Source organism: Pristiophorus japonicus, chromosome 16, assembly GCF_044704955.1.
Source record: "Pristiophorus japonicus isolate sPriJap1 chromosome 16, sPriJap1.hap1, whole genome shotgun sequence".
In the NCBI taxonomy this organism is placed as follows: domain Eukaryota; kingdom Metazoa; phylum Chordata; class Chondrichthyes; family Pristiophoridae; genus Pristiophorus; species Pristiophorus japonicus.
Window position 1 is genome coordinate 71,774,109 of NC_091992.1, and position 19,618 is coordinate 71,793,726.

A 19,618-nucleotide genomic window follows, 5' to 3' on the forward strand; every position below is an offset into this window, starting at 1 on the left:
CCACTCTATACTTCCCTGCAGTCTGAAAACCCGCTGCTCACCGCCACTCTTGGCTTTCTGTCCCTTAGCCAATCTATATGTTATAGATGAATGGATTAGGACCCGACTTTTCCAGTGCGTTACAGTCCGGCATGTGTGACTGCGACAGAATTATTACCTGGAAGCTGTTGAGCGGCTTCTCGTGCTGCCGACCCCTTGGTGTCCCTCAGCTTTGTGTCGTGTTGTGCCCCCCTCCGTCACCCTGCGTCTGCGGGCGTCAGACCTTCCTGCCCTGTTTCAGGCCTGGCAGGAGTTGTGGCTTTGTTCTCGATTTAATAAATCAGCAGGGGCAGTGCCAGGGCTGTGTGTGTGGGCAGGGGCAGTACCAGGGCTGTGTGTGTGGGCAGTACCAGGGCTGTGTGTGTGGGCAGTACCAGGGCTGTGTGTGTGGACAGTGCCAGGGCTGTGTATGTGGACAGTGCCAGGGCTCTGTGTGTGGGCAGTGCCAGGGCTGTGTATGTTGGTAGTGCCAGGGCTGTGTGTGTGGGCAGGGGCAGTGCCAGGGCTGTGTGTGTGGGCAGGGCTGTGTGTGTGTGGGCAGGGGCAGTGCCAGGGCTGTGTGTGTGGGCAGTACCAGGGCTGTGTGTGTGGACAGTGCCAGGGCTGTGTATGTGGACAGTGCCAGGGCTCTGTGTGTGGGCAGTGCCAGGGCTGTGTATGTTGGTAGTGCCAGGGCTGTGTGTGTGGGCAGGGGCAGTGCCAGGGCTGTGTGTGTGGGCAGGGCTGTGTGTGTGTGGGCAGGGGCAGTGCCAGGGCTGTGTGTGTGGGCAGGGGCAGGGCTGTGTGTGGGGGCAGGGGCAGTGCCAGGGCTGTGTGTGTGGGCAGGGGCAGGGCTGTGTGGGGGCAGGGGCAGTGCCAGGGCTGTGTGTGGGGGCAGGGGCAGTGCCAGGGCTGTGTGTGGGGGCAGGGGCAGTGCCAGGGCTGTGTGTGGGGGCAGTGCCAGGGCTGTGTGTGGGGGCAGGGGCAGTGCCAGGGCTGTGTGTGGGCAAGGGCAGGGCTGTGTTTGTGTGCAGGAGCAGTGCCAGGGCTGTGTATGTGGGCAGGGGCAGTGCCAGGGCTGTGTGGGCAGGGCTGTATATGTGGGCAGGGGCAGTGCCAGGGCTGTGAGTGTGGGCAGGGGCAGGGCTGTGTGTGTGGGCAGGGGCAGTGCCAGGGCTGTGTGTGGGCAGAGGCAGGGCTGTGTGTGGGCAGGGGCAGTGCCAGGGCTGTGTGTGTGGGCAGGGGCTGTGGGTGAGGGAGGCAGTCAGCAGTGCCCCTTGCACTTTCACCCTGACGATTAGTGAGGTTACCAAAGGTGATCGCGGGGCGCGGCGCTGGGCGGCCCGTGCACTGCCCGCGCTGCGCGCCCAGGCCCCGCTCAGGGAAGCCCGCTCTCAGCCCCGGGGTGCTGGAGATCTCCAACTCTGTGTTCCACCAAATCCCCCAAAGGCTGTGGATGCTGCGGGTCGGTGTAAATCTTCAGGGCTGAGGTGGGCGGATGTGTCCGGTGCGGGGACCAAGGGCCCTGGAGAAAAGGCGGCAATCACAGAGCCGGGGCCGTCCGTCAGCCGCCATCTCCTCAGATGGCGGAGCGGGCTCGGGAGGCCAGCTGTGTGCAGTGCACTTTGCTCAAAGCCCAGCCTGGGTCTGTGCTCCTCACAGGGTTAAACTCCGCTCTCGGGACAAATGGTTTTCGCATGTGTGAAGTGGCCCACAAGCCGGGTGATGCATTGCTGTTTACACACCATCACCTTTGCCAGAAGATTCCAAACATAGCACCAGCTGGCCGTGCCGGCCTTGCGTCAACCCCTCGCAAACTGTCCCCACCTCCAGGGCCGCAAGTCAACAGCAGCTCGGTCAGGCGATCGATCGCAGTGACGTTTACCAGGCCTGTGAAAGGATGGCTCAGACCTGGCTTTGGGAATCATTCAGCATCTGGCTGCTTTGCGCCTGCTTCAGCACAAATGACGTCTGCAGCGCACCGATAACATCGCCTCCCTGTCTGAGCTACAGCGAGCAGCGGCACTTCTCCGAAAGTCCCAAGAGGCTCCCTCCCTCAAACGAGTGCATGCTGAACTGCACTGTGCTGACTTACTTGAAGATCCTCCGACAGCAGAAGAGAATAACCGTCCGTTTACATAACTCAGTGACAGGTAACCATCACTCAGTGACACCAAACCTAGCGGGCACGTCAATTATTCTCATTGCATTTAAGAAAGGGGGAAGGGCACATATACACATGGACAGACACACGCACATATACACATGGACACACACACAGACACACGCACATATACACATGGACACACACACAGACACACGCACATATACACATGGACACACACACAGACATACGCACATATACACACATGCACACATACACAAACACAGAGGCAGAGAGAGACACACACATACACATGGACACACAGAGGCACACACACATAAACACATGGACACACACACAGAGGCAGAGAGAGACACACGCACATACACATGAACACACACGCAGACACACGCACATATACACACATACACACACACAGGCACACATAGAAACACACAGGCACACATACACAAACACACAGGCAGAGAGAGACACACGCACATGTTTGATAGGGTCAGAGCAAAAAACAAGCAGGCATGGAAGAGGCAGGTTGTAGCTGCGCCTCTGATTTGATGAACTGAAGCCTTGCCAGTACATTAAGGAGGAATGATGGGGTGAAGAGTAATGTAGCAAAACTGGTGAGGTCTTGGCTTCTTGCACAGCTTGTGTACAAATTATTTGAATTCCCTCTTGCTCCCAGAATGATGTGTCCAATTCAGGGCGATGTTTTATACTGTGACGGGGAGGGGGATAACCGCGGGATTCGGGGGCGGGGGCGCAATCAAACTAAGTGCGGAGAGTAGGAGGGGCTGAGGAAGCTGTTTACACTGCGGGAGGGGAGGGTGTGGTCAGGGCTGATGTTATTGAACGTGCAAATAGACTGAACAATAAGTTTGATATAAGCACCACCATCAGTAACCAAGGAGACAGACACTAACTCAGAGCGGAGGAGGGGAGAGAGGTCCCGAAATCCAGTGTGGGGGTGGGCAGCACGTCACGAAGCTGTGCCAGGAGTAACTGGTCTTTGGCACCCCCCGTGAATGAGGCACACTAATAAAAGCTACCCACCCCCCCCCCCCCCCGCCGTGATCTCCGTTACAAATCGACCGCTTTTAAACACGTAAAGAAAATGTTGGTCTTTCTCAGCGTTAGCCTGCATTATATGCACAAGTGTCTGGAGTGGGACTTGAACCCACAAACGTTTGACTCAGAATCGAGGCTGCTACAAGCAGGAGCAATTTCTTCAAACAGAGCGGGGCAGTGGGATATGTTTGGGGATTGATGCAGGGCTATGAGGAGAGAATGGGGCAGTGAGATTAGTTTGGGATTGATACAGGGCTATGGGGAGAGAGTGGGATTAGTTTGGGATTTATACAGGGCTATGGGGAGAGAGCGGGGCAGTGGGATTAGTATAGGATTGATCCAGGGCTATGGGGAGGGAGCGGGTCAGTGAGATTAGTTTAGGATTGATACAGGGCTATGGGGAGGGAGTAGGGCAGTGGGATTAGTTTGGGGATTGATACTCATCATCATCATAGGCAGTCCCTTGGAATCGAGGAAGACTTGCTTCCACTCTTGAAGTGAGTTTTTTGGTAGCTGAACAGTGCGATATGAGAGCCACAGTCCCTGTCACAGGTGGGACAGATAGTCATTGAGGGAAGGGGTGGGTGGGACTGGTTTGCCGCATGCTCTTTCCCCTATCTACGCTTGATTTCTGCATGCTCTCGGCGTTGAGACTCGAGTTGCTCAGCGCCCTCTCGGATGCACTTCCTCCACTTAGGGCGGTCTTTGGCTCGGGACTCTCAGGTGCCAGTGGAGATGTCGCACTTTATCAGGGAGGCTTTGAGGGTGTCCTTGTAGCGTTTCCGCTGCCCACATTTGGCTCGTTTGCCGTGAGGGAGTTCCGAGTAGAGCACTTGTTTTGGGAGTCTCGTGTCAGGCATGCAAACAATGTGGCCTGCCCAGCAGAGCTGATCGAGTGTGGTCAGTGCTTCGATGCTGGGGCTGTTAGCCTGAATGAGGACGCTGATGTTGGTGCGCCTGTCCTCCCAGGGGATTTGTAGGATTTTGCGAAGACATCGTTGGTGATATTTCTCCGGCAACTTGAGGTGTCTACTGCACATGGTCCATGCCTCTGAGCCATACAGGAGGGCAGGTATTACTACAGCCCTGTAGACCATGGCGGTTTTGGGGGCCTGGTCTTCAAACACTCTTTTCCTCAGGTGGCCGAAGGCTGCACTGGCGCACTGGAGGCGGTGTTAAATCTCCTCATCAATGCCTGCTCTTGTTGATAGGAGGCTCCCGAGGTATGGGAAATGGTCCACGTTGTGCAGGGCCGCGCCGTAAATCTTGATGACTGGGGGGCAATGCTGTGCGGTGAGGACAGGCTGGTGGCGGACCTTTGTCTTACGGATGTTTAGTGTAAGGCCCATGCTTTCGTACGCCTCAGTAAATACGTTGGCTGTGTCCTGGAGTGCAGCCTCTCTATGTGCGCAGACGCAGGCATCGTCCGCGTACTGTAGCTCGACGACAGAGGTTGGGGTGGTCTTGGTCCTGGCCTGGAGACAGCGCAGGTTGAACAGGTTCCCACAGGTTTTATAGTTTAGTTCCACTCAAGCGGGGAGCTTGTTAACTGTGAGGTGGAGCATGGCGGCGAGATACAGGGCTATAGGGAGAAAGCGGGGCAGTGGGATTAGTTTGGGAATGCTCGAGCAAAAAACAGGCACAGAGGTGAAATAGTTAAATCGTTTTATTCATCAATGTAAAGCGGTGAGCAACACACCAAGAAAGGCAGTGTACCAACCGAACAGCTCACTATGGTAACCAGCTAAATAGGAGTGAGGGTGTAAATGGAGAGAGGGATTGTGTAAATGGGGAGAGGGAAAGTGTAAATGGCGAGCGGGGGAGTGTAAGTGGAGAGAGGGAGTGTGTAAGTGGAGAGGGGGAATGTTTAAATCGAGAGAGGGAGTGTGTAAATGGACAGAGTGTGCAAATGGGGAGAGGGAGAGTGTAAATGGGCAGAGTGTGTAAACGGGGAGAGGGAGGAAGGAAGTGGAGAGATGGAGTGTAAATGGAGAGAGGAAGTGTGTAAATGGGGAGATGGAGATTGCAAATGGAGAGAGTGAGTGTGTAAATGGAGGGAGAGTGTAACTGGGGAGAGGGAGTGTGTAAATGAGGAGGGGGAGAGTAATCTCAGGATTGCTACCAGTGCCACGTGCGAGTCAGAGTAGGAATTGCAGGATAGTTAAGATGAATACGTGGCTGGAGGAATGGTGCAGGAGGGAGGGATTGAAATTCCTGGGACATTGGAACCGGTTCTGGGGGAGGTGGGACCAATGTCCTAGGGGGAGTGTTTGCTAGTGCTGTTGGGGAGGGGTTAAACTAATATGGCAGGGGGATGGAAATCTATGCAGGGAGACAGAGGGACATAAAATGGGGCCAGAAGCAAAAGGTAGGAAGGAGATAAGTAAAAGTGGAGGACAGAGAAATCAAAGGCAAAAATAAAAAAGGGCCACATTGCAACATAATTCTAAAAAGACAAAAAGTGTTAAAAAAAACAATTCTGAAAGCTCTGTGTCTCAATGTGAGGAGCATTCGTAATAAGGTGGATGAATTAACTGCGCAGACAGCTGTTAACGGATATGATGTAATTGGGATTACGGAGACATGGCTCCAGGGTGACCAAGGCTGGGAACTCAACATCGGTATTCAATATTCAGGAAAGATAGACAGAAAGGAAAAGGAGGTGGGGTAGTGTTGCTGGTTAAAGAGGAGATTAACACAATGGTAAGGAAGGACATTAGTTTGCATGATGTGGAATCTGTATGGATAGAGTTGCGGAACACCAAAGGGCAGAAAACGCTAGTGGGAGTTGTGTACAGATCACCAAACAGTAGTAGTGAGGTTGGGGATGGCATCAAACAGGAAATTAGGGATGTGTGCAATAAAGGTACAGCAGTTATCATGGGTGATTTTAATCTACATATAGATTGGGCTAACCAAACTGGTAGCAATAAGCTGGAGGAGGATTTCCTGGAGTGTATAAGGGATGGTTTTCTCGACCAATATGTCGAGGAACCAACTAGAGAGTTGGGCATCCTAGACTGGGTGTTGTGTAATGAGAGAGGATTAATTAGCAATCTTGTTGTGCGAGGTCCCTTGGGGCAGAGTGACCATAACATGGTAGAATTCTTCATTAAGATGGAGAGTGACATAGTTAATTCAGAGACTAGGGTCCTGAACTTAACTTCGATGGTATGAGACGTGAATTGGCTAGGATAGACTGGTGAATGATACTTAAAGGGTTGACGGTAGATAGGCAATGGCAGATATTTAAAGATCACATGGATGAACTTCAACAATTGTATATCCCTGTCTGGCCTAAAATTAAAATGGGGAAAGTGGCTCAACCGTGGCTAACAAGGGAAATTAGGGATAGTGTTAAATCCAAAGAAGAGGCATATAAATTGGCCAGAAAAAGCAGCAAACCTGAGGACTGGGAGAAATTTAGAATTCAGCAGAGGAGGACTAAGGGTTTAATTAGGAGGGGGAAATAGGGTATGAGAGTAAGCTTGCAGGGAACATTAAAAACTGACTGCAAAAGCTTCTGTAGTTATGTGAAGAGAAAAAGATTAGTGAAGACAAATGCAGGTCCCTTGCAGTCAGAATCAGGTGAATTTATAATGGGGAACAAAGAAATGGCACACCAATTGAACAAATACTTTGGTTCTGTCTTCACGAAGGAAGACACAAATAACCTTCCGGAAGTACTAGGGACTATTTTGGTAACTTCTTCCGGGTCTTAGCACATTGTTAGAACCCCTGCACTCTTTACTGCGTAAAGAAGATGAATGGCTTTTGGAGTAAAAGCCAAGAAAATGCCTTTGAGAAAGCTAGGAAGCTGTTATGTTCGAACAAATTGCTTGTATGATCCATGTAAACTTTTGGTACTAGCATGTGATGCGTCGTCGTACGGGGTCGGGTACGTATTGAAACAAGCTAATGAATTTGGGAAATTGCAACCGGTTGCTTATGCATGCAGAAGACTGTCTAAGGCCAAGAGGGTCTACAGTATGATCGAAAAAGAAGCATTAGCGTGTGTTTACGGGGTAAAGAAAATGCATCAATATTTGTTTGGGCTCAAATTTAAATTGGAAACTGCTTATATCCCTCTTTTCTGAAAATAAGGGGATAAATACAAATGCATCGGACCGCATCCAGAGACGGGCGCTCACGTTGTCCGCATACAACTACGCCATCCACCACAGGCCAGGCACACAAAACTGTGCCAATGCTCTCAGTAGGCTACCATTGCCCACCACCGGGGTGGAGATGGCATAGCCTGCAGATTTAGTTATGGTAATGGAAGCATTTCGAGAGTGAACCTGTTACCGCCCAACAGATTAGAACCTGGACGAGCCTGGACCCTTTACTGTCCTTAGTAAAAAACGGTGTGCTCCACGGGAGTTGGTCTAGTGTCCCGTTAGAGATGCAGGAAGAAAGAAAGTCGTACCAGCGGTGCAAAGATGAAATGTCCATACAGGCAGACTGCCTCCTATGGGGTAATTTGGGAGTTGTGCCAAAAAAGGGCAGGGACACTTTCATTAGTGATTTCCACAGTACCCGCCCAGGCATTGTAATGATGAAAGCGATAGCCAGATACCATGTGTGGTGGTCTGGTATCGATGCAGACTTAGAGTCCTGTGTGCACAAATATAATACATGTTCCCAGTTAAGCAATGCACCCAGGGAGGCGCCACTAAGTTTATGGTCTTGGCCCTTCAAACCGTGGTCTAGAGTTCATATCGACTATGCAGGCCCATTCTTGGGAAAAATGTTTTTAGTGGTTGTAGATGCGTACTCCAAATGGATTGAATGTGTGATAATGTCGGCAAGCACGTCCGCTGCCACCATTGAAAGCCTAAGGGTCATGTTTACCACGCACGACCTGCCTGATGTCCTTGTAAGTGACAATGGGCCGTGCTTTACCAGTGCCGAATTCAAGGAATTCATGACCCGCAATGGGGTCAAACATGTCACGTCTGCCCCGTTTAAGCCAGCGTCCAACGGTCGGGCAGAACGAGCAGTTCAAACAATCAAGCAGAGCTTGAAGAGGGTAACTGAAGGCTCATTGCAGACTCTCCTATGCCGAGTCCTGCTTAGTTACCGCACAAGACCCCACTCGCTCACTGGGGTCCCTCCCGCTGAACTGCTCATGAAAAGGGCACTTAAGACAAGGCTCTCGTTAATCCACTCTGATCTACACAAACAGGTAGAGAGCAGGTGACTTCAACAGAATACATATCATGATCGCGCAAATGTTCACGCGAAATTGAAGTAAATGACCCTGTATTTGTGTTGAACTATGGACAAGGTTCCAAGTGGATTGCTGGCACTGTTTTGGCCAAAGAGGGGAGTAGGGTGTTTGTGGTCAAACTCGCAAATAGACTCACCTGCAGAAAACACTTGGACCAAACCAAACTCAGATTTACGGACTATCCAGAACAACCCACAATAGACTCTACCTTTTCGACCCTCCAACACACACACAAGTGGCAACCGACCCAGCGGTTGACCACGAAGCAGAACCCATCACCTGCAGCAGCCCAGCAAGGCCAGCTGCGCAGCAGCCCAGCGAAGGCCCAACAAACGACTCACCAACACCAGCATTTGCACCGAGACGATCAACCAGGGAAAGGAAGGCCCCAGATCAACTCACATTGTAAATAGTTACACTATTGACTTTGGGGGGGAAAGTGTTGTTATGTATGTAAACCTGTAATTACCACGTCTAACCACCAGAGGGCTTATCCCCTGGAGTCCCTTGGGCGCACCTGTATATAAGGAGGCCTTAAAGGCTGGAGAGGCACTCTAAGATCTGTAATAAAGGACTTACTTTGAGCTCGCAGCATCTAGTCTGACTCTTTATCCAAGACACAACAGGGAGAGATTGTAAATGGGGGGAGAGTGTAAGTGGAGAGAGGGAGAGTGTAAGTGGAGAGAGGGAGAGTGTAAGTGGAGAGAGTGAGTGTGTAAATGGAGGGAGAATGTAAATGGGGAGAGCGAGAATAATCTCAGGATTGCTACCAGTGCCACGTGCTGGTCAGAGTAGAAATAGCAGGATAGCTAAGATGAATACGTGGCTTGAGGAATGGCGCAAGAGGGAGGGATTCAAATTCCTGGGACATTGGAACCGATTCTGGGGGAGATGGGATCAATACAGACTGGATGGTCTGCAACTGGGCAGGACCGGAACCGATGTCCTAGGGGGGAGTGTTTGCTTGTGCTGTTGGGGAGGGTCGTCTGTTGCCAGGGGAGGTCCAGCCATCGTCGAGGTGGGCCAGACTTTGTCGTGGAGCAGAGGCCCATCAGCCGCCGCTGGAGGTGTTCCGATTGCCGCTGGTGGGGGGGGGGGGGTGGGGGGAGGGGTGGATGTTGGAGGCCCGATACCCTCTTCTCAATCTTTCTCGCCGTCATGCTCCACCTCAGTCAACAAACTCCCCGCTGGAGTGGAACTAAACTACAGAACCAGTGGGAACCTGTTCAACCTGTGCCGTCTCCAGGCCAGATTCAAGACCACCCCAACCTCTGTCGTCGAGCTACAGTACGTGGACGACGCTAGTATCTGCGCACATACAGATGCTGCGCACATACAGAGGCTGCACACCAGGACATAGTCGACGTATTTACTGAGGCGCACGAAAGCATGGGACTTATGCTAAACATCCGTAAGACAAAGGTCCTCCACCAGCCTGTCCTCACCGCACGGCACTCCCCGCAGTCATCAAGATCCACGGTGCGGCCCTGGACACCATGGACCACTTCCCATATCTCGGGAGCCTCCTATCAACAAGAGCAGGCATCAACGACGATATCCAGCACTGCCTCCAGTGCACCAGTGCAGCCTTCGGCCACCTGAGGAAAAGAGTTAAGACCAGGCCCTCAAAACTGCCACCAAGCTCATGGTCTACAGGACTGTAGTAATACCTGTCCTCCTGTATGGCTGTGAGACATGGACCATGTACAGTAGACACCTCAAGTCGCTGGAGAAATATCACCAACGATGTCTCCGCAATATCCTACAAATCCCCTGGGAGGACAGGCGCACCAACATCAGCATCCTCATTCAGGCTAACATCTCCAGCATTGAAGCAGTGACCACACTCGATCAGCTCTGCTGGGCAGGCCACACTGTCCGCATGCCAGACACGAGACTCCCAAAACAAGTGCTCTACTCGGAGCTCCATCACGGCAAACGAGCCAAAGGTGGGCAGCGGAAACGCTACAAGGACACCCTTAAAGCCTCCCTGATAAAGTGCAACATCCCCACTGACACCTGGGAGACCCTAGCCCAAGACCGTCCTAAGTGGAGGAAGTGCATCCAAGAGGGCGCTGAGCACCTCAAGTCTCAACGCCGAGAGCATGCAGAAATCAAGCACAGACATAGAAACGTAGAAAATAGTTGCAGGAGTAGGCCATTCGGCCCTTAGAGTCTGCACCACCATTCAATAAGATCATAGCTGATCATTCACCTCAGTACCCCTTTCCTGCTTTCTCTCCATACCCCTTGATCCCTTTAGCCATAAGGGCCATATCTAACTCCCTTTTGAATATATCCAATGAGCTGGCATCAACAACTCTCTGCAGTAGAGAATTCCACAGGTTAACAAATCTCTGAGTGAAGAAGTTTCTCCTCATCTCAGTCCTAAACACTTACCCCTTATCCTTAGACTGTGTCCCCTGGTTCTGGATTTCCCCAACATCGGGAGCATTCTTTCCGCATCTAACCTGTCCAGTCCCATCAGAATTTTATACATTTCTATGAGATCCCCTCGCATCCTTCTAAACTCCAGTGAATACAGGGCCAGTTGATCCAGTCTCTCCTCATATGTCAGTCCTGCCATCCCGGGAATCAGTCTGGTGAATCTTCACTGCACTCTCTCAATAGCAAGAACATCCTTCCTCAGATTAGGAGACCAAAACTGAACACAATACTCCAAGTGAGGCCTCACCAAGGCCCTGTACAATTGCAGTAAGACCTCCCTGCTCCTATACTCAAATCCCCTAGCTATGAAGGCCAACATACCATTTGCCTTCTTCACCGCCTGCTGTACCTGCATGCCAACTTTCAATGACTGATGTACCATGACACCTAGGTATCGTTGCACCTTCCCTTTTCCTAATCTGCCACCATTCAGATAATATTCCGCCTTCGTGTTTTTGACACCAAAGTGGATAACCTCACTTTTATCCACATTATACTGCATCTGCCATGCATTTGCCCACTCACCTAACCTGTCCAAGTCACCCTGCAGCCTCTTAGCATCCTCCTCACAGCTCACACCGCCACCCAGCTTAGTGTCATCTGCAAACTTGGAGATATTATACTCAATTTCTTCATCTAAATCATTGATGTATATTGTAAATAGCTGGGGTCCCAGCACTGAGCCCTGCGGCACTCCACTAGTCACTGCCTGCCATTCCAAAAGGACCCGTTTATCCCGACTCTCTGCTTCCTGTCTGCCAACCAGTTCTCTATCCATGTCAATACATTACCCCCAATGCCATGTGCTTTAATTTTGCACACCAATCTCTTGTGTGGGACCTTGTCAAAAGCCTTTTGAAAGTCCAAATACACCACATCCACTGGTTCTCCCTTGTCCACTCTACTAGTTACATCCTCAAAAAATTCTAGAAGATTTGTCAAGAATGATTTCCCTTTTATAAATCCATGCTGACTTGGACCGATCCTGTCACTGTTTTCCAAATGCGCTGCTATTTTATCTTTAATAATTGATTCCAACTGTTATATATGTGGACTTGTATTTACTCTGTACAGCCACCAGAGGACTCATTCCCCGGTGTCCCAAGGGATCCCATAATCCCTTGGGAGCACAGGTATTTAAGAAGGCTTCACAGGTTGGAGAGGCACTCTGGAGACCTTACTTTACTTTGAGCTCACAGTGTTCAGTCTGACTTTTTCTCCACACACTACAACTGGCGCCGAGATACAGATAGCGAACCCAAAGATGCAGAGAACAGTGGGCATCCTGGAGAAATTTTCTGAGGGAGATGATTGGGAAACTTTTGTGGAGCAGCTTGACCAATAATTCGTGGCCAATGAGCTAGATGGGGAAGAGAATGCTGCCAAACGAAGGGCGATCCTCCTCACCGTCTGTGGGGCACCAACGTATGGCCTCATGAAGAATCTGCTCACTCCAGCGAAACCCACGGAGAAATCGTACGACGATTTGTGCACACTGGTCCAAGAGCATTTGAACCCGAAGGAAAGCGTTCTTATGGTGAGGTACCGGGTCTACACCTACAAAAGATCTGAAGGCCAGGAAGTGGCGAGTTATGTCGCCGAGCTAAGACGCCTTGCAGGACATTGCGAATTTGAAGGACATTTGGAGCACATGCTCAGAGACTTTTTCGGATTTGGCATTGGCCACGAAACCATACTTCGCAAACTTTTGACTGTAGAGACCCCAACCTTGAGTAAGGCCATAGCGATAGTCCAGGAGTTCATTGCCACGAGTGACAATACTAAGCAAATCTCTCAGCACACAAGTGCTGCTACAAGTACTGTGAACAAAGTGATGTTGTTTTCGAATCGTAACATACAGGGCAGGTCACACATAACTGCAGCTACACGTCCGCAGGTGTCTGAGTCCACCATCAAGGGTGATTAATGCAAGGCCATTAACACCTTGTTGGCGCTGCAGGGGTGATCATCATTTTGATTCATGCCGATTTAAAGGATACATTTGCAACGGCTGTGGAACAATGGGACACCTCCAACGAGTGTGCAGGCGAGCTGCTAAGTCTGTTAAACCTGCAAACCACCAGGTTGCAGAGGAGGATCACGACAAAACAGAGCCTCAGATAGAGGAGGCAGAGGTACATGGGGTACACACATTCACCACAAATTGTCCCACGATAATGCTCACTGTTGAACTAAATGGACTCCTGGTGTCAATGGAGCTGGACACGGGCGCAAGCCAGTCCATCATGGGCAAAAAGACTTTCGAAAGGTTATGGTGCAACAAGGTCTCAAGGCCAGTCTTAACTCCAATTCGCACGAAACTAAGAACTTACACAAAAGAACTGATTCCTGTAATCAGCAGTGCTACCGCAAAGGTCTCCTATGATGGAGCGGTGCACAAGCTACCACTCTGAGTGGTACTAGGCGATAGTCCCACGCTGCTCGGCAGGATCTGGCTGGGAAAGATACGCTGGAACTGGGACGACGTCCGAGCGCTATCGCCTGCTGACGACACTTCGTGTGCCCAGGTCTTAAACAAATTTTCTTCGCTGTTCGAACCAGGCATCGGGAAATTCCAAGGAGCAAAAGTGCAGATCCACCTAATCACAAGGCGAGAGCAGTACCGTACATGATGAGAGAAAGGGTAAAGATCGAGCTAGACCGGCTACAAAGAGAGGGCATCATCTCACCGATCGAGTTCAGTGAGTTGGCCAGTCCTATCGTCCTAGTCCTCAAGGGAGACGGCACCATCAGAATCTGTGGCGATTACAAAGTAACTATCAATCGTTTCTCCCTGCAGGACCAATACCCACTACCAAAAGCAGACGACCCCTTTGCAACGCTGGCGGGAGGAAAGACATTCACGAAGCTGGATCTGACCTCAGCCTACATGGCGCAGGTACTGGAGGAATCATCAAAGGCCCTCACCTGCATCAAGAAGCACAGTGGTCTTTTTGTTTATAACAGATGCCCGTTTGGAATCCAATCGGCGGGGGGGGGGCGATATTCCAGAGAAACATGGAAAGTTTACTGAAGTCGGTCCCGCACACCGTGGTCTTCCAGGACGACATCTTGGTCACAGGTCGGAACACAGTCGAGCACCGGCAGAACCTGGAGGAGGTTCTTAGTCGACTCAACTGCGTGGGGCTCAGGTTAAAAGGCTTGAAGTGCGTTTTCCTGGCGCCTGAAGTGGAGTTTCTGGGAAGGAGGATTGCGGTGGACGGCATCAGGCCCACCAACGCGAAGACGGAGGCAATCGAGAACACACCGAGGTCAGAGAACGTGACAGAGCTGCGGTCGTTTCTGGGACTCTTGAACTACTTTGGTAACTTCTTACCGGGTCTCAGCACCCTGCCAGAACCACTACATGTCTTACTACGAAAAGGGGGCGAATGGGTTTGGGGCAAAAGCCAAGAAAATGCCTTTGTAAAAGTGAGAAAATTGTTATGCTCAAACAAATTGCTTGTGCTGTATGATCCATGTAATGTTTGGTACTAGCATGTGATGCATTGTCATATGGCATCGGGTGTGTTTTGCAACAAGCTAATGATTTCGGGAAACTGCAACCGGCTGCTTATGCATCCAGGAGTCTGTCTAAGGCCGAGAGAGCCTATAGCACGATTGAAAAAGAAGCGTTAGCGTGTGTCTATGGTGTAAAGAAAATGCATCAATATTTGTTTGGGCTAAAATTCGAATTGGAAATTGACCATAAGCCACTAATATCCCTGTGTTCCGAGAGTAAAGGGATAAATACCAACGCATCGGCCCGCATCCAGAGATGGGCGCTCACGTTGTCCGCATACAACTACGCTATCCGCCACAGGCCAGGCACAGAAAACTGCGCCGATGCTCTCAGTAGGCTGCCATTGCCCACCACGGGGGTGGAAATGGCGCAGCCTGCAGATCTAGCCATGGTTGCAGAAGCATTTGAGAGTGAGCAATCACCTGTCACTGCCCGGCAGATCAGAACCTGGACAAGCCAGGACCCCTTATTATCTCTAGTCAAAAGCTGTGTGCTTCACGGGAGCTGGTCCAGTGTCCCAGTGGAAACGCAGGAAGAAATAAAGCCGTTCCAGCAGCGCAAAGATGAAATGTCTATACAGGCAGACTGTCTTCTGTGGGGCAATCGAGTAGTGGTCCCCAAGAAGGACCTTCAATGACCTCCACAATACCCACCCAGGCATCGTAATGATGAAAGCGATAGCCAGATCCCATGTGTGGTGGCCCGGTGTCAATGCGGACTTCGAGTCCTGTGTTCACAGATGTAATACATGCTCGCAGTTAAGCAATGTACCCGGGAGGCGCCGCTAAGTTTATCGTCTTGGCCCTCCAAACCGGGGTCTAGGGTACACGTCGACTATGCAGGCTCGTTCTTGGGTAGAATGTTCCTTGTGGTTGTAGACGCGTACTCCAAGTGGATTTAATGTAAGATAATGTCGGCTAGCACGTCCACTGCCACTACTGAAAGCCTGCGGGCCATGTTTGCCACTCACGGCTTACCCGATGTTCTGGTGAGCGACAACGGGCCATGTTTTACCAGTGCTGAGTTCAAAGAATTCATGACCCGTAACGGGATCAAACATGTCACATCTGCCCCGTTTAAACCAGCGTCCAATGGTCAGGCAGAGAGAGCAATGCAAACCATCAAGCAAGGCTTGAAGAGGGTAACTGAAGGCTCACTGCAGACTCACCTATCCCGAGTCCTGCTTAGCTACCGCACGAGACCCCACTCACTCACTGGGATCCCACCTGCTGAACTGCTCATGAATAGAGCACTTGAGACAAGGCTCTCATTAGTTCACCCTGGTCTACATGAACAGGTAGAGGGCAGGCGGCTTCAACAAAGTGCATACCATGATAGCGCAATTGTGTCACGCGAGATTGAAGTCAATGAATCTGTATTTGTATTAAATTATGGACAAGGTCCCAAGTGGCTTCCCGACACTGTCGTGGCCAAAGAAGGGAGCAGGGTGTTTTGGGTCAAACTTTCAAATGGACTAATTCACCGAAAACACTTGGACCAAATCAAACTCAGATTCACGGACTACCCTGAGCAGCCCACCTTGTACCTTACCTTTTTTGATCCCCCAACACACACACCAGTGGCAACCGACACCACGGTTGACCACGAAGCAGAAGCCATCATCCACAGCAGCCCTGCTGGGCCCAACACATCAGGCAGCCCAGCAAGGCCAACTGCACAGCAGCCCAGCGAGGGCCCAACAAATGATCCAACAACACCAGCTTTCACACCAAGACGATCAACCAGGGCAAGAAGGGCCCCAGATCAACTCACATTGTAAATAATTACCCTATTGACCTTGGGGGAGAATGTTGTTATCCATGTGAATTTGTATTTACTCTGTATAGCCACCAGAGGGGTCATTCCCCGGAGTCCCAAGGGATCCCATAATCCCTTGGGAGCACAGGTATTTAAGAAGGCTTCACAGGTTGGAGAGACACTCTGGAGACCTGCAATAAAAGACTACGGTTACACTATACTTTGAGCTCACAGTGTTCAGTCTGACTCTTTCTCCATACACTACACCAACATTTTCCCCACTACTAATGTCAGGCCAACCGGTCTATAATTACCCATTTTCTCTCTCCCTCCTTTTTTAAAAAGTGGTGTTACATTAGCTACCCTCCAGTCCATAGGAACTGATCCAGAGTAGATAGATTGTTGGAAAATGATCATCAATGCATCCACTATTTCTAGGGCCACTTCCCTAAGTACTCTGGGATGCAGACTATCAGGCCCCGGGGATTTATCGGCCTTCAATCCCATCAATTTCCCTAACACAATTTCCTGACTAATAAGGATTTCCTTCAGTTCCTCCTTCTCTCTAGATCCTCGTTCACCTAGTATTTCCGGATGGTTAATTGTGTCATCCTTCGTGAAGACAGAACCAAAGTATTTGTTCAATTGGTCTGCCATTTCTTTGTTCCCCATTATAAATTCATCTGAATCTGACTGCAAGGGACCTACGTTTGTCTTCACCAATCTTTTTCTCTTCACATATCTATAGAAGCGTTTCCAGTCAGTTTTTATGTTCCCAGCAAGCTTCCTCTCAAGCTCTATTTTCCCCCTTCTAATTAAACCCTTTGTCCTCCACTGCTGAATTCTAAATTTCTCCCAGTCCTCAGGTTTGCTGATTTTTCTGGCCAATTTATATGCCTCTTCCTTGGATTTAACACTATCCTTAATTTCCCTTGTTAGCCACGGTTGAGCCACCTTCCCGGTTATATTTTTACAGTGGAAAGAGAGTGTGGCACCCACCCCTTTACTCAACGACTATCTGTCCAACCTGTTACGGAGTCTGTGGCTCTTGTATTGGATTGTTCAGCCACCAAAGGACTCAAGTGAAAGCAAGTCTTCCTCAATTCCGAGGGACTGCCAATGATGATGATGTTGATGATGATGGGGAGAATTTAAACTAATTTGGCAGGGGGATGGGAATCTATGCAGGGAGACAGAGGGAAGTAAAATGGGGGCAGAAGCAAAAGGTAAAAAGGGGATAAGTAAAAGTGGAGGGCAGAGAAATCAAAGGCAAAAATGAAAAAGGACCACATTACAACATAATTTTAAAAGGACAAAAAGTGTTAAAAAAACAAGCCTGAAGGCCGTGTGTCTCAATGCGAGGAGTATTCGTAATAAGGTGGATGAATTAACTGCCCAGACAGCTGTTAACGGATATGATGTAATTGGAATTACGGAGACATGGCTCCAGGGTGACCAAGGCTGGGAACTCAACATTTAGGGGTATTCAATATTCAGGAAGGATGAACAGAAAGGAAAAGGAGGTGGGGTAGCGTTGCAGGTTAAAGAGGAGATTAATGCAATAGTAAGGAAGGAAATTAGCTTGGATGATGTGGAATCTATGGGTAGAGCTGCAGAACACCAAAGGGCAGAAAACATAGTGGGAGTTGTGTACAGACCACCAAACAGTAGTAGTGAGTTTGGGGATGGCAGGATCAAACAGGAAATTAGGGATGTGTGCAATAAAGGTACAGCAGTTATCATGGGTGACTTTAATGTACATATAGATTGGGCTAACCAAACTGGTAGCAATAAGGTGGAGGAGGATTTCCTGGAGTGTATAAGGGATGATTTTCTAGACCAATATGTCGAGGAACCAACTAGAGAGCTGGCCATCCTAAACTGGGTGTTGTGTAATGAGAGAGGATTAATTAGCAATCTTGTGCAAAGCCCTTGGGGAAGAGTGACCATAATATGGTAGAATTCTTCATTAAGATGGAGAGTGACACAGTTAATTCAGAGACTAGAGTCCTGAACTTAAAGAAAGGTAACTTCGATGGTATGAGACGTGAATTGGCTAGGATAGACTGGCAAATGATACTTAAAGGGTTGACGGATAGGCAATGGCAGACATTTAAAGATCACATGGATGAACATCAACAATTGTACATCCCTGTCTGGAGTAAAAATATAACTGGGAAGGTGGCTCAACTGTGGCTAACAAGGGAAATTAGGGATAGTGTTAAATCCAAGGAAGAGCCATATAAATTGGCCAGAAAAATCAGCAAACCTGAGGACTGGGAGAAATTTAGAATTCAGCAGAGGGGGACAAAGGGTTTAATTAGGAGGGGGAAAATAGAGTATGGGAGTAAGCTTGCAGGGAACATAAAAACTGACTGCAAAAGTTTCTATATATATGTGAAGAGAAAAAGATTAGTGAAGACAAATGTAGGTCCCTTGCAATCAGAATCAGGTGAATTTAAATGGGGAACAAAGAAATGGCAGACCAATTGAACAAATACTTTGGTTCTGTCTTCACGAAGGAAGACACAAATAACCTTCCGGAAATACTAGTGGACCGAAGGTCGAGCGAGAAGGAGGAACTGAAGGAAATCCTTATTAGTCAGGAAATTGTGTTAGGGAAATTGATGGGATTGAAAGCTGATAGATCCCCAAGGCCTGATAGTCTGCATCCCAGAGTACTTAAGGAAGTGGCCCTAGAAATAGTGGATGCATTGGTGGTCATGTTCCAACATTCTATAGATTCTGGATCAGTTCCTATGGATTGGAGGGTAGCTAATGTAACACCACTTTTTAAAATAGGAGGGAGAGAGAAAACAGGGAATTATAGACCAGTTAGCCTGATATCGGTAGTGGGGAAAATGTTGGAATCAATTATTAAAGATGTAATAGCATTTGGAAAGCAGTGACAGGATCGGTCCAAATTAGCATGGATTTATGAAAGGGAAATCATGCTTGACAAATCTTCTAGACTTTTTTGAGGATGAAACTAATAGCGTGGACAATGGTGAATCAGTGGATGTGGTGTATTTGGACTTTCATAAGGCTTTTGACAAAGTCTCACACAAGAAATTAGTGTGCAAAATTAAAGCACATGTTATTGGGGGCAATGTATTGACGTGGATAGAGAACTGGTTGGCAGATAGGAAGAATGTAATATCTCCAAGTTTGCAGATGACACTAAGCTGGGTGGCAGTGAGAGCTGTGAGGAGGATGCTAAGAGGCTGCAGGGTAACTTGGAGATAGAAACATAGAAAATAGGTGCAGAAGTAGGCCATTCGGCCCTTCAAGCCTGAACCACCATTTAAATACGATCATGGCTGATCATTCCATCAGTACCCCTTTTCCTTTAGCCGTAAAGGCCATATCTAACTCCCTCTTGAATATATCCAATGAACTGGCATCAACAACTCACTGTGGCAGGGAATTCCACAGGTTAACAACACTCTGA

The 19,618-nt window shown here is 49.4% G+C and overlaps 1 protein-coding gene across 1 annotated transcript in view; it reads left to right on the forward strand.

Moving 5' to 3' along the window:
• Nucleotides 1-1,347: 1,347 nt before the first annotated feature.
• LOC139226571 (uncharacterized) overlaps nt 1,348-19,618 on the forward strand; it is a 39,994-nt gene continuing 21,723 nt past the window's right edge. The window contains exon 1 of the mRNA XM_070857419.1: nt 1,348-2,171. Within this exon, the coding sequence (XP_070713520.1) occupies nt 1,919-2,171 (253 nt within the window). The 5' untranslated portion in view covers nt 1,348-1,918. The remainder of the gene's footprint in view (nt 2,172-19,618) is intronic.